General features: G+C 35.6%; 2 protein-coding genes across 5 annotated transcripts; one reads left to right on the top strand and one right to left on the bottom strand.

Moving 5' to 3' along the window:
* Window positions 1-504: 504 nt before the first annotated feature.
* LOC111798851 (U-box domain-containing protein 52) lies at window positions 505-8,054 on the bottom strand. 4 transcript variants are annotated; one of them, XM_087125776.1, is made up of 9 exons: window positions 7,612-8,054; window positions 7,369-7,484; window positions 6,229-6,350; window positions 5,232-5,482; window positions 5,046-5,115; window positions 4,195-4,531; window positions 3,101-3,202; window positions 1,835-3,016; window positions 505-643 (listed from the first exon to the last, which is right to left on the bottom strand). In XM_087125776.1, exons 1-9 carry the CDS (start codon window positions 7,769-7,771, stop codon window positions 539-541), a joined length of 2,445 nt encoding a protein of 814 aa, XP_086981902.1. In that variant the 5' UTR covers window positions 7,772-8,054; the 3' UTR covers window positions 505-538. The 4 variants fall into 4 exon arrangements, with proteins under 4 accessions (XP_086981902.1, XP_023537969.2, XP_086981900.1 ...); XM_023682201.2 differs by having other exon boundaries at window positions 1,835-3,202; XM_087125775.1 differs by lacking the exon at window positions 505-643 and having other exon boundaries at window positions 1,104-3,016.
* A 2,094-nt stretch (window positions 8,055-10,148) lies between these two features.
* Window positions 10,149-12,474, top strand: LOC111798171 (prefoldin subunit 1). Its single transcript, XM_023681172.2, has 6 exons — window positions 10,149-10,278; window positions 10,363-10,416; window positions 10,645-10,750; window positions 10,853-10,859; window positions 10,964-11,048; window positions 12,158-12,474. Exons 1-6 carry the CDS (start codon window positions 10,255-10,257, stop codon window positions 12,269-12,271), a joined length of 390 nt encoding a protein of 129 aa, XP_023536940.1. The 5' UTR covers window positions 10,149-10,254; the 3' UTR covers window positions 12,272-12,474.
* Window positions 12,475-13,570: the final 1,096 nt, after the last annotated feature.

A 13,570-nucleotide genomic window follows, 5' to 3' on the forward strand; every position in this document is an offset into this window, starting at 1 on the left:
AATATTAGCTGCAAACGACAAATATTCTAAATATTTGTAATGATGTATGGTTGGGTTGTAATTTGTAACCATATTTTCGAGTAAGTCAGATCGAGCTGACCCAATCACAAAAATATCAATTAGCAAATATAAATCTAACCCAACTCATCATTTATGAGTCGGGTAATCTAAACTGGTCGAATTCTCAAGCCATATGACTAAAGTTGATTGATGGATAATCTAAACTAGTCGAATTCTCGAGCCATATGACTAAAGTTGATCGACCGATAGACTAAATAAGTAATCTAAACCGCTCTGGTTTGTCTTTTTTTTTCTTAAGAATAATTTATCCAATTTGGTTATGAAATTATAGTAAATAAATACAAATGTTTCTCAAGAAGAAACAATTATGAAACGATACATTTAGAGTCACAACAAATGAAAATTTTATTAAATAAAAAAAAATATGCATTTACAATTGCTTTTTTTTTTTTTTTAATTTTTATCATGATTTTGGAAAATTAAAAAAAAAAAAAAAAAAAAAAAAAAAAAAAAGTTGTTAATTCAGCCAAGATCTTCTGTCTGAATATGATGACGTGCTGCTTCCTGATTGGCAGTATGAGCTCTCAGATTCATCTAGCCCATGATGAAGACTAAACCGCTCCTGTTTTAATATTTAATATACATTATTATTATTATCCCTAAAATTCATTACTTTATTTTAAATTTAATAAAAATAATTTTAAACTAAAAAAAAAATCAAAATTACGTTATTGTTATTTTATATGAAAACTGATGTTTCTAAAACTTACCCAAGCAAAAGCAAATTCTTTAATGTTCGCATCAAATCTAACCCATTAGAAAAATAGTTATATCTAATGTTTACGTGAAATTTAACACATAAATCATGGTAAGATTTAGAGAAATAGTTATATCTGATGTTCACATGAAATCTAACACATACACTATCGTAAAATTTAGAGAAATAGTTATATCTAATGTTCACATGAAATCTAACACATAGATCATGGTAAGATTTAGAGGAACAGTTATATCTAAGGTTCGCATGAAATCTAACACATACACTATTGTAAAATTTAGAGAAATAGTTATATATAATGTTCGCATGAAATCTAACACATACACTATTATAAGATTTAGAGAAATAGTTATATTTAATGTTCACATGAGATCTAACACATACATCAGGGTAAGATTTAGAGAAACAGTTATATCTAATGTTCGCATGAAATCTAAGACATACACTATTGTAAGATTTAGAAAAATAGTTATATCTAATGTTCACATGAAATCTAACACACCATAGTAAGATTTAGAGAAATAGTTATATCTAATGTTCACATGAAATCTAACACATTGACCATAGTAAGATTTGGAGGAACAGTTATAACTAATATTCGCATGAAATCTAACACATACACCATAATAAGATTCAGAGAAATAGTTATATCTAATATTCGCATGAAATCTAACACATACTATTGTAAGATTTAGAGAAATAGTTATATCTAATGTTCCGCATGAAATTTAATACATACACTGGTAAGATTTAGAGAAATGATTTTGTAGAAATTTGAACTTGAAATTAATGACGGTAAATATATAAAAATATTGATTAATACTCTTAATTTTTTATAAATAGAAGTTTAGAATATATAAAAATATTGATTAATACTCTTAATTTTTTATAAATAGAAGTTTAGAAGTATTTTTATTAATTTAGCATTTAAAATTGATAAAATAATATAATTAGTGATATAATTTTGAAAATTGGAAGGTGAGAGCAAGAGATATGAACACCATTAATGGCGAAGAAAAAGAGAAGCGAACTTACCTGTGAAAAGGAAGCCTGGCTCATACATGGCGAATCACAGATACTGTACGGTTGAAATCCCATACTCTCTTCCGCCATGGCTCTCAATCGACTAAGCTCCGGGAGCACCACCTTCCCAAGGTCCGGCCGATCTCTCTTCCTCATCTCTGCACATTGAATCGAAAGCTTCGCAAACTTCAACGCTTCTTCAACCGGCCAGTCCTTCACATCCGGATCAAGCATCTCCGCAAACTTCCCCTTCTCAATCGCTCTCTCCACGTTATGCGCTAGTCCGATTGGCGGCTTCGCCGTGATTATTTGCAAAAGCATCACACCAAGCGAGTAAACATCTGATTTAATCCCTAGCAATCCTGTCTGCTGATACTCTGGATCGATGTAGAAGAAAGTCCCTGCCGTCGCTGTCATTCGATACTGAGTCACAGAGTTCGCTACCGATGGAGGCACCAGCCTCGCTAGTCCTACATCGCTGATTTTGCTCACATAGTTCCGATCTAGCAAAATGTTTCCTGGTTTCAGATCTCGATGCACGATCGGCTCTGGTCTGGTTTGATGCAAGAAAAGAAGTCCAGTCGCGATTTCCTCCGCGATTCGGAAACGTAACTGCCATGGAAGAACAGGATCCTCTGGTTTTCGGAAGAGACAGTCCTCTAAGCTTCCGTTCGCCATGAATTCGTAAACTAAACAACCGTTCTCAGGACACGCTCCAAGGAGGAGAACCATATTTGGATGTCGAATACAACTTAAAACCTCAACCTCTCGCTGAAATTGCGATCTTCCTTGAGCGGCATCCGGACGGAGGACCTTAATCGCTACCTGCGTGTGGTCGAGTTCTCCACGGTAAACTGGACCATAACCGCCTTCACCGATCTTCAAAGCAGCAGAGAAGCCATTCGTAGCGGTTTCGATTTCCTGGATTGAGTACCTTCTGTAACCGATATCGCCATGGCCGAATCCTTCAAGTGCTTTTTTGGTTTCCTCTGCTTCCATAACAGCAAGTTTCTCGACGTTTGCTCTTTTCCTCGCTTCGTGAACTGCGCTTCTTTGTGCAACTTCGGCTGCCTGCAATGCCGCTTTGCATTTCATCTTCTCCTTCTCTGCTATTGCTAATGCTGCTCCTTCCGCCATTTTTGCCTCTTCGAGTCTGTGTTCTTCTTCCATTTTCCAGCGATGGAGCTCACTCGCCTGCCAAATCAATTGGAATTCGATGGTTGAGTCATGATTATAGATCATGGAGAAAAGATTCGTGATCTTGGCAATGATTGAGACCTTTTGCTTGGCGTTTAGGGCTTCTTTGCAGGCTGTACTGTACATGTCCATGGTTTGTTTGAGCTCCAATTTCAGCCTCCTCATCTCAGCCTCGACATCCTCCTTTTTTATTTTCCACGTCATTTCAAACACAAATTATTTTTCGTAAATTAAAAAAAATCTAAAAGAAAAAATATTTAAGAAATGATTGATATTTAATATTAAATGGGCTAATTTAATGGGTTAGTCCAAGCCTGACCTAAACTCGACCCAAAGTTTGGTTCAATGAGCAAGGCTAAAGGTTGAGTCGTTGGCTTGATAATGCACGTTGAATCGATCGATCTATACTCGAATAGTGCCTGCTTAGCTTGGGCTTTGGCCTTAATTTTTAGAGTCAATTCGGTTGAATCTATCTATCTATACTCAAAGAGTGCCTTAGACTTGCTTAATTTGAGTTTCAACCTTTGACTGGATCTTCCGATTTATTCTGAAACAGTGCCTTAGACTTGCTTAATTTGGGCGTCGACCTGAACTTTTTAGACTCGTATTAGTTGAATCGACCGATCTATAGCCGAACAAAGAATGCCTTGGACTTGCTTAGTTTGGACTTCGACCTTAACTTTCTAGAGTCAAATCATCTCAGTTACATTCTCCTCGTCCTTGAGCTGACTTGACTCTAAAAAGTTAGTGTAACAACCCAAACCCACTACCAGCAGATATAGTCCGCTTCAGCCGGTTACGTATCAGGTCTTAAAACATATCGAAACTATTAGACAAACACGGCTCTCTACAATGGTATGATATTGTCCACTCTGAGTATAAGCTCTCATGGCTTTGTTTTGGACTTCTCAAAAGACCTTGAACCAATGGAGATAGTATTCATGGATTATAAACTCATGATCATTTCCTAAATTAGCCGGGACTTTCATCATCCAAAAGAAACTTCTCCTAACTCGAACAATATCTACTAGGTGTGGACTTGAGTTGTTACTGTTAGAGACCACTAAAATCGACGCACTTAACTACAAACTTCTCAAATCTAATCCACTCGAAATCGAACTTAACCCATATACAAAGAATAGAAACCAAAATAAAGGAGACGAATCAATTCTCACCTGAGCATGAGATTGGGAAGCCCAAGAGGTCTCACTCTCCGAGGCAGAGGACATTTCGTGAGAGTAAGGGTTAGAATAAGATGAGTTATTATTACTATCAATGGACCTCATTCCTCCCATTCCCAACATGGGCGAAGGCGAGGCTGAACCCGGGCTCGAAGTTTCCGACCCGTTTGAAAGCCGATACGAGTCCACGGTGCCGGAGTTCCACGCCGGCAGGTTCCCACGATCTAAGCTCTGCCTACCGCTGCTCACGAACGATATGTCGGAATCCGCCGTGGATGTGTCATGTCCTTTCCCCATCGAAGCCCTCGACCCTGGCCGATTAAACGGCGACCTGTGTACCTCATTAAGTTATGTTAGGCACGACTCCCCACAATTGAGAGAGGATTCCTTGATTATAAACCTATGATCATTCCTTAAATTAGTCGATGTGGGACTTTCATTATCCAACCCCTCCCTTCGAACAAAGTACGCCTCCCATTAATTGAGGCTCGACTCCTTTGGAGTCTTAGCCATTTTTTACTATGCCTTCGAGGAGGCTTGACTCGTTTTCCTTTGTTCGACATTTGAGGATTTACTAATTTATTGGCACGACTAAGTTTAGAGCATGACTCTGATACCAAGTTAGACGGTATGATATTGTCCACTTTGAACATAAGCTCTCATGGTTCTACTTTGGGCTTCCCAAAATGCCTCATTCCAATGGAGAGAGTATTCCTCGATTATAAACTCATGATCATTCCCTAAATTAACCGACGTGGGACTTTCATCATCCAACAAATTAGAATTATAAACATTTTATTCCTGTTTAATCGCGACCTGAAGGGCAAAGATGTAAAATCACATACTTGATTTCAAAATCTTCGTGAATGGTACGAGAAGGTGGATTTGATGCTACGCTGTCTTGAGTCTCTAAATCTGCAACCAAATCACCAAACATAAACTCTCGAGGATAAAATTGACTTTTCACATCTAATAATTATGTTTTCTTCGTTATATATCTTTGAATTTTCAAAAGTTTCAATAAGACTTACGTCTGGAGGGTTGGGAGCGCAGGATGATCGGGTGCTCGACTGATACCTCGGAGGCGTTGGTGAGCTGATGCAACAATTGAGGGCGTGTGGTGGGTTGTGGTTGGTTGTGCGACGTAGAAATAGGCTTTGCAGGTGCTGGAGATGTAGCTTGTCGCATTGAAGAGACCTTGCCTTTGTTGCCAATAGTGTAAACTGTGCAGAAGTCTGGTGCTCCTTTCGACACGATACTTGGAATGTCCGACTTGAATCGTCTACACGAACGACAACAACAAGAACAAGTGAAAATTTATACCAACAACTCGAACCGAGACGAACTCCTTTCAACACGTACAATATCTAGATTCAGCACCTGATGACTCCCGTATTCCCCTACAACATGGTCACGTTACCATTCCCAAAGACCAACACAGGTCTTTTGCGTACGTTTTGTTATCACTCGCATGCATTCTAAGTCATTACCTAGAATGTCACTCAACATAGAATTGCAGTAAAACACGTTTAATCGTGAAGTTTCTATGATTGAGCTACCAAAAAGGAAGTTGCACATTGCTGGTATAGGTAGCGACTTTCAATTCTTTTAAGTCTTTCTTAGTTATCCTATCTTTAGGATCGTTCTCATTCAGATGTGGTCTCATTTCATTCATGTACCACTCCTAATCATGAGATCTCACATCGGTTGAAGAGGAGACCGAATCATTCTTTATAAGGGTGTGGAAAATTCTCCTCAACAGAGGCGTTTTAAAACCTTCAAGGGAAAACCCAAAAGAAAAAGTCCAAAAAAAGACAATATCTACTGGCGGTGGAGCTGAGCCATTACAACTCCTCTACTCGGGTATCACATTGAAAACCCTTATTTTCTCTAAACTTGAATTACGAGGATTAAAAGACTCAACCTAAGGTTTCATAATGCTAACGTGTTCGTAACATATCGATACCTAACTCATCAAACTAATTAATAGTAAAAATACAAAAATAAATAAATAAAGAGGGAAATTACTTGACAATGCCAGTTCTTGAAGGAGCACCAAGGACTAAAACGTCAATAACATTTTTGTTGACATAATTGATTAATGCTTTTGAAATATCTCCCTCCTCCAACGTCACTTCATTGCATGGTATCTGTTCAAATACATTATTTATATTTCTTTATTATAAATAAATTAAAAAAAAATAAATAATCATGCTTCACAAATTCATAATTAATTTCTTTACTTAAATTCAATTATTATTATTTTTTTTAATAATATTTCATTTCTAAATTAATAATTTTAACAATATAAAAAATAAACTTGTAAAAGAAAATTACTCAATATATAAATATATATATTATCAGTGAAGGTTCAAATTTGACTAAATTCACTCTGGAGATGGTTTCAGTGTCTCGGGCTCTTTTTGAGTCATTTTTCTTAGGGGTACCACTAGCTATCTTTTTCGTTGAACCGAGTGTTATTGAGACATTTAGAAAAGCTTATTTCTTGTTTTGGTCTCTTAATATCACGGGTTTTGTTTTGTTCTATACCGTCTCTACTAAATATAGTAAAATATCAAAACGAGAAAGAAGCTTTTCCGAACGTCCCAATTGTTGAGGATTATTGGGAGTGAGTCCCACGTTGGTTAATTTAGTGAAAGATCGTGGGTTTATAAGTGAAAATACTATCTCCATTGGTACGAGGTCAAGCCCGGACATGGTATCAGAGTCATGCCCTAAAATTAGCCATATCAATAGAATCCTCAAATATCGAACAAATAATTGTGAGCCTCGAAGGTGTAGTAAAAAATGACTAAAGTGTCGAACAAATTGTGTACTTTGTTCGAAGGCTCCAGAAAAAGGAGTCGAGGCTCGATTTAGGGGAGGTCTTAAAGGTGTAGTTAAAAGTGACTAAGGATCATGGGTTTAATAAGTGAGGAATACTATCTTCATTGGACAATATCATACCATTGTGGAGAGTCGTGTTCGTCTAACACCAATGACATTAGTTTAATGAGGTACCCTTATGAAAAATGACTCAAAAGTGGCCCGAGACATCGCGTGCTTTTCTTTTTTTTTTGAAAAAAAAAAAACTATAAAGTTCATTTAATTTTATAACCCAAATTTATATTTATGTAATAAACGAGAGGGAAAGAGAGAGATACTTACATTGCTTCGTGTGCAGAAGCAACGAAAGGGGAGGAAGAACTGATGGGCTTGATTATCAAGCTGCTGTTTATGAGCAACGGCGTCATCCGAATCGGAATAGGTACCGACGTTCGTCGCTACAAATCGATTCAAAAACAGATATCAATTCAACTGCAAAAGAAACAATCGCATCGCAGAAATCGAAGACGCGCAACGAATCAAACAGGTTAGGGTTTCAAAATGTTCGCGGTTTTTCATTCTTACTCGAATGCGACGGTTTGTGTTTGACGTGAAGCAGAGTAAGAACTTGGCCTCTGCTAAGAAGCCGTTCAATCGTCCATTTCAAAGCCTGTTGACTGAATTTGTCTTTATCGATCGCTACCGCTACGGATTCGTCTTTCTTGTGAGCTCCGCCTCTGGCCATTTTCTATGAACTCTGTTTTTTTCTTTTCGTTTCTTTTCTTCTCGGAATCTGTGGCGAAAGGATGGAAGGAGATTTTGTGTTTGTGGATTGATCGATGTTTTTGGATTCAATCGCGTCGCTATATGTTCTTCGCGAGTCATCTATTTTTGTGTGGTTTCTGTTGAAGGTTGAATCGGAAGAATTTGTTTGAACAGGTTGTATGATTTGTTGTTGCTGAATTTTTTGAAGTCGATAGGGCTTTGTTTCGCTGGATTTGCTGTTCCATATTCTTCCTTCTATTGTTCTTTGTTCTAAAATTAGTTTAGATTTATTCATAACTTTCAAAAACAGTTGTTTAGAAATAAATTAATTATGCTAAATTGAGAATTAAATTTAGCTAAATTAATAAAAAAAATAGTAGCGTTTTAAAATTTAAAGTTTTAATAATATTTTTAACTAAAAAAAAATCTAAAAAATACTCTTAAAACTGAAAAAAAAAAAATTAAAAATACATTTTAATTTTCATCCATTAATATTCTTAAACTTTATAAAAAAATTAAAAATAATTTTTTTAATTTAAAGTATCTCCTATCTAGAAGCAGCCAGCTGACTGCCCCTGACATTCGGCCTTTCTTGCTGTGTGAATAAGGTCTTAGGATGTATGGTCATTCTGGGCGGTCTCCTTTCCTTCTTTCACGGTAAAGTGGCTGGCTGGCTGGCTTTGCTACTTGTCTTTCTCTTTTCTTTCAGCTATTGATTTCTTCTTGACCGGTAAAGCTGCTGCTCGCTGAGGATTGAATTTCCTCTCTTGCTTGTAAACTGCTGAACCTATCGGTTTCACAGTATCGCTCCTCTCCCTCTTGGTCGAGCTGTTTCACTCCTTCACCTATCGAAAACCCGTTGCCTTACCACTTGGCCACGCCCCATTTATATTCACCACCAATAAACACTTGTAGGCCGACGTTGAATGCTGAAACTTGGCCACGGAAGAAGGCGAAGACTGGGCAAAGACTAGGTAGGCTAGCTTTGAAAAGCCCTATGCCTTAAGGTACTTATCTTTCTATATATTTATCGTCACTATAATATTTAAAAATTATTTTTTTCATAATAATATTAAAAATAATTTATTTTTTAGGATAACTTTTTTTAAAATGTCTAAAGGTATTTTTTAGATATTTTTTTAAATTTAAGGGTTTATTGAAACTTTTGAAAATAATTTTTTTTTACACCAGTACAATTATTAATTTAGCGGTTTGAATATAAATAGATATTTTATCTATTAATATTTTACTTTTATTAAAAATAAAAATTTGAATAAATTACCAAAATACAAAATTAATTAAGTAAATAAAAAAATAATTTACATATTACAATTTTTATTTTAAATTCTTTTAATACAAAATTAATTAATTAATATTTTTAATAAGTTGTTTTCAAATATTATAGAAGTCTATCATTTACGAGTTGTTCAAAAATAAATTTGGTCAATAATATGTTTTACTCTCATAATTACAACTTATGGCCTTAATAAATATTTTTTTTAATAATATATTTATAAATAATCGGTCTTGAGTTAGTGACAAGGTAAAACGCTAATGTTAAGTCTTGAAATCAACATTTAGCTAATAAGGAGAAATCTCTCTCGGCTCCCTTCCTCATTTTCTAAATAATTTCTATTAAAATGAAACAGGGACAGACAAACATTTAGTTAATAAGGAGAAATCTCTCTCGGCTCTCTTCCTCATTTTCCATATAATTTCTATGGAAGGGAATCAGGACAAGGACGGAAAATATGATTATGTTCACATTTAGTTAATAATGAGAAATTTCACTCAGCTCCCTTCCTCATTTCCCGCCTTGACCTGTAGGTAAGAAAACTTCTTCACCACTGTTATGGAGGTTGACGCTTTCGACTCCTCGAAGTAAACCTTTACCTCAAAAGATGACATACTCAATGCCCGAAGTTGGGTTCTTGATGACAACAATACTATCAATTATGAGTTCTATAGACAAGACGATCAATAATTCAACAGAAGGTCAAAGGTGAACTAGTCCTATGAATCGGTTGTGAGGATTATCGTCTTTACGTTAGGCCGAAACTCAAGAATTGACAATCGACAATCAGAGACGAGCTCTATTGAAAGCTAGTGTTAATCCCTATAATGAGTTGACTTTGAATCAATGGATAGCAGAATTGGTGGTTCGACCTCAGACATTTATGATCTCGTAGGTTAAATAGATATCTCTGCCACTCAAAGATCGAGCAAGATTAAGTTTGGATGGCATTTTATTAAAATATTAATTATAGAGAGATTAAAACTAAATTATAATTTTCTAAAAAATAATTTAAGTGTTAATATATTTTTTATATTTATTTAATAAATAAATAAAATCCGACCCGGTAGATCACAGTTACATCGGACCCTAAAAATTTTCAAACATTCATATTCGTAATTCGCAGATTTGTAATCAACGATCGTCTACGCGAATTCTGAATCTTTGCAATGGCGGACGAGGCGAACAGAGCTGTGAGTACTTCTACTCTTCTTGTTTTTCTACTCGTCACTGCCATTTTCCGATGCATGAACTCTTGATTTTGTTTCTGGAATCAGACATTTTTGGAAATTCAAGGTCGCATGATTGAGATTACTGGAAAGCTGAAGCAGGTTAGCTCCTTTCATTTTTTACTTAAATCTTTTGTAATTACTGTCTAGATTGTTCTTATTCATATTCGTGTTTAATTTCTAAAGTAAACGAATGTTTCCTAGGTTAACTGATGAATCCAATCAATGTTCGTATTTCCAGTTTTGTCATTCTTCGATGTTTCGCTTTATTTGAATGGAGAGTTCTTGATTTATGAGTTCAAGCTGGTGTTCTTTTTCCTTGGTTTGCAGGTGCAAAGTCAGGTACGAAACAAGGAGGGAGAAAAGAAGCGTGCCTTTTTAACCTTGGAGGAACTTAAACAGTTGTCCGATGACACCAATGCGTACAAATCGATAGGTACTTGACAAATCTGTATTTTGTAACTGGAAATTTGTTCATTCTTTGCCTCAATCGTGATTGCTTATCATTGATTTCTTTCCATCATTCTTTGTGGTGCAGGGAGAGCGTGAGTTATGCTACAATTGATCGATCCAGTTGAAGTTAGATTTTCTTTTACCTCATAGTATATATATGAAATTCTCTTACTTTGTGTTGTCTCATCCTGACCAGGTTTGTTTTAGAGCCGAAATCGGTTCTAATGGCGGAACAGGAGCAAAAGCTCAAGGATAGTGAAGCTGCAATTGTCTCACTGCAGGTTCATATTAGTATTACTTTCATCTGTAGAGACGAGATCTTCCTTTAAGTTCCCAACGTTGTCTTTTCTTGAAGATTTTGTTAGAGCATTTTCCTTCACTAACTAACATTTTCTTGTTCTTCTATGTTCTACATGTAACTACCCTAGATTTTTACTAACCTAAAGTCGCTACCGTCATCATATTATACTCTCTTGTGTGAAAATAAACTTTGAAAAAATCGTCGTAAAACATTGCCATGGACTTACATGTTCGAAATCATCTTTAAAACAACCTAAGGAAGAAGTAAAAACACCCTATACTAACCTAAAGTCTAAGAAATGAAATACCATTATCCTATGCATGTGCCATGGTCTTTACTTGCAATGTTGTTGTCAGTCGTACAAGGGTGTCTTGCCTTTACTTGAAATAGAAGTAGCACACGGTTTGAGTATTTTAAGAATTATTCAGTAAGTGGGGTTAGGGAATGCAAACACATGCAATTCATGATTAGAGACCTATCGTTAAAATCATCATAGGGGTCGTTACACTATGTTTTCTCGAAATTTTAATTCTTGCATTAACACAGAATCCGCACACACACACAAAAGGGTATTTCTTATGAGGATCTGGGCATATCCAAACACTTCTTTGAACGAATTACGTTCAGTGAAGAGTTCGATGCCATCAATGCTATCTTCTTTCTTGCCAACTAGAACTTAGCTCAATCTGTGAAGGGATACACACAATATTCTTGGCTTTCAATTCTTTCTTGCCAATTTGAACTTAGCTCAATCTGGAAAGGCATATACACGCACAATATTCTTGGCTTTCAATTCTTTCTTGCCAATTTGAACTTAGCTCAATCTGGAAAGGCATATACACGCACAATATTCTTGACATATTCTTGAAAGCGAACTTACTTTTCTGTTTTGGCATCTAATTGTAAGCGAACTAATCACGTTATTTGACTGGTAGAGGTGTCGTTACCAAGAGATTTGGAGAGTAGGCTGAACTTTTGTGATTTACACTATTTGGCAATGTTCTTATTTAATCTTTGATAATCGGCATTTGGGTATTTTTTTTTTATTATGAACCCTTCATGGAAGATGGTTTTCTTGCACATTTGCAGAGCTCAAAGGAGTATCTAGAGAAGCAAAAGGCGGAGGTGGAGAACAACTTGAGGGAGCTGTTGCAACAAGATCCAGGTATAGCTCGCCAGATTATGTCCATGTCTGTAGCATAATACATGCTCTCCTCTCTCCCTTTGAATCTGACATTAGCTGTTCTTGTTCACAAGAATTTTAGTTTGTTAGTTGCTGTGTTGTTCTGATGCCTAAACTCTGTTTCATATGCATTACATACTCCTTAAGTTCCCAGTTCTGTCAAGGGCTAAGTTTGAAATTTCTTAATTAGATAATGGATAGAATGCCCAAAAATGATTCTCCATTCTCTCTCTCTCTCTCTCTCTCTCTCTCTCTCTCTCTCTCTCTCTCTCTCTCTCTCTCTCTCTCTCTCTCTCTCTCTCTCTCTCTCTCCTTTTGTTTTTAGTTTTTAGGGTAGAGTTGATTCATCGGTAGCAGATATTATCCTTTTTTGGCTTTCCCTTCCGGACTTCCCCTCAAGGTTTTAAAATACCTTTACTAAAGAAAGGTTTCTACATCCTTACAAGGAATGCTTTGTCCCCTTTTCCAACTGATGTGGGACCTCACAATCTACTCCTTGGGGGTCCTGCATCCTTGCTAGTATACCGCCCGATGTCTTAACTCTGATATCATTTATAATAGCTCAAACACACTACTAGCATTTGGCTTTCCCTTTCGGGCTTCTCCTCAAGGTTTTAAAATGTGTTCACTAAGGAAAAATTTTCACACCCTTATAAATGCTTCGTCCCCTTTCCAACCGATGTGGGACTTCACAATTTACTCCTTGGGGGTCCAACTTCTTTGCTGGTACACCGCCCAATGTCTGACTCTGATACCATTTATAACAAACTCAAACACACTACCAATAAATATGATAACTCTAAATTTATAATTATATCAATAGAAACTTGGAACTTTTTTCACTTGTATAGAAATTTACCGTTTTCTTTAGATTTCGTTTAGAAATTTTCGTTCAATTATGTGCATATTTATAAATAATTGTAACAATTAAAATTTTAAATTTTCTGTTTTACTGTTTTACAATTATACTTACTTTAGTTTTGAAACGAATATTAGATTGTTTAAAAAAAAAAATTAAACACTTCATTCCGAAAGTGTTCATGTACTTGTAACAAATGGTGCAAAAGGTTCGGTTTTAAATTGGTACAATTATTAGTTTAAGGTTTTAATTGAAGTCAACTTCTTTCTATTAATGTATATATTTTATGAAAATTGACTACAAAATGTCGATCTATAATAGAAATATTTTAAACTAATATTATGTAAGCGTTATTTTTATCATATTTTACAACAAAATTTTCAACTTTTCGATAATAAGTCTCTAACATAGTCGATATTTTTAATTTATAGATTTATTATAAAAAAAAATTAAATTTCAT

The sequence above is a fragment of the Cucurbita pepo genome, chromosome 7 (genome assembly GCF_057944985.1).
Source record: "Cucurbita pepo subsp. pepo isolate OVF chromosome 7, ASM5794498v1, whole genome shotgun sequence".
NCBI classification, from domain to species: Eukaryota; Viridiplantae; Streptophyta; class Magnoliopsida; order Cucurbitales; family Cucurbitaceae; genus Cucurbita; species Cucurbita pepo.

Coding starts and splice junctions, on each gene's coding strand:
- LOC111798171 (XM_023681172.2), top strand. CDS start 10,255: ATGGCGGACGAGGCGAACAGAGCT. Junction 10,417..10,644: donor TTACTGGAAAGCTGAAGCAG/GTTAGCTCCTTT, acceptor CTTGGTTTGCAG/GTGCAAAGTCAGGTACGAAA. Junction 11,049..12,157: donor CTGCAATTGTCTCACTGCAG/GTTCATATTAGT, acceptor GCACATTTGCAG/AGCTCAAAGGAGTATCTAGA.
- LOC111798851 (XM_087125774.1), bottom strand. CDS start 7,771: ATGGCCAGAGGCGGAGCTCACAAGAAAGACGAATCCGTAGCGGTAGCG. Junction 5,483..6,228: donor TCAAGAACTGGCATTGTCAA/GTAATTTCCCTC, acceptor TCGTTCGTGTAG/ACGATTCAAGTCGGACATTC. Junction 5,116..5,231: donor GCGCTCCCAACCCTCCAGAC/GTAAGTCTTATT, acceptor ATTTGGTTGCAG/ATTTAGAGACTCAAGACAGC.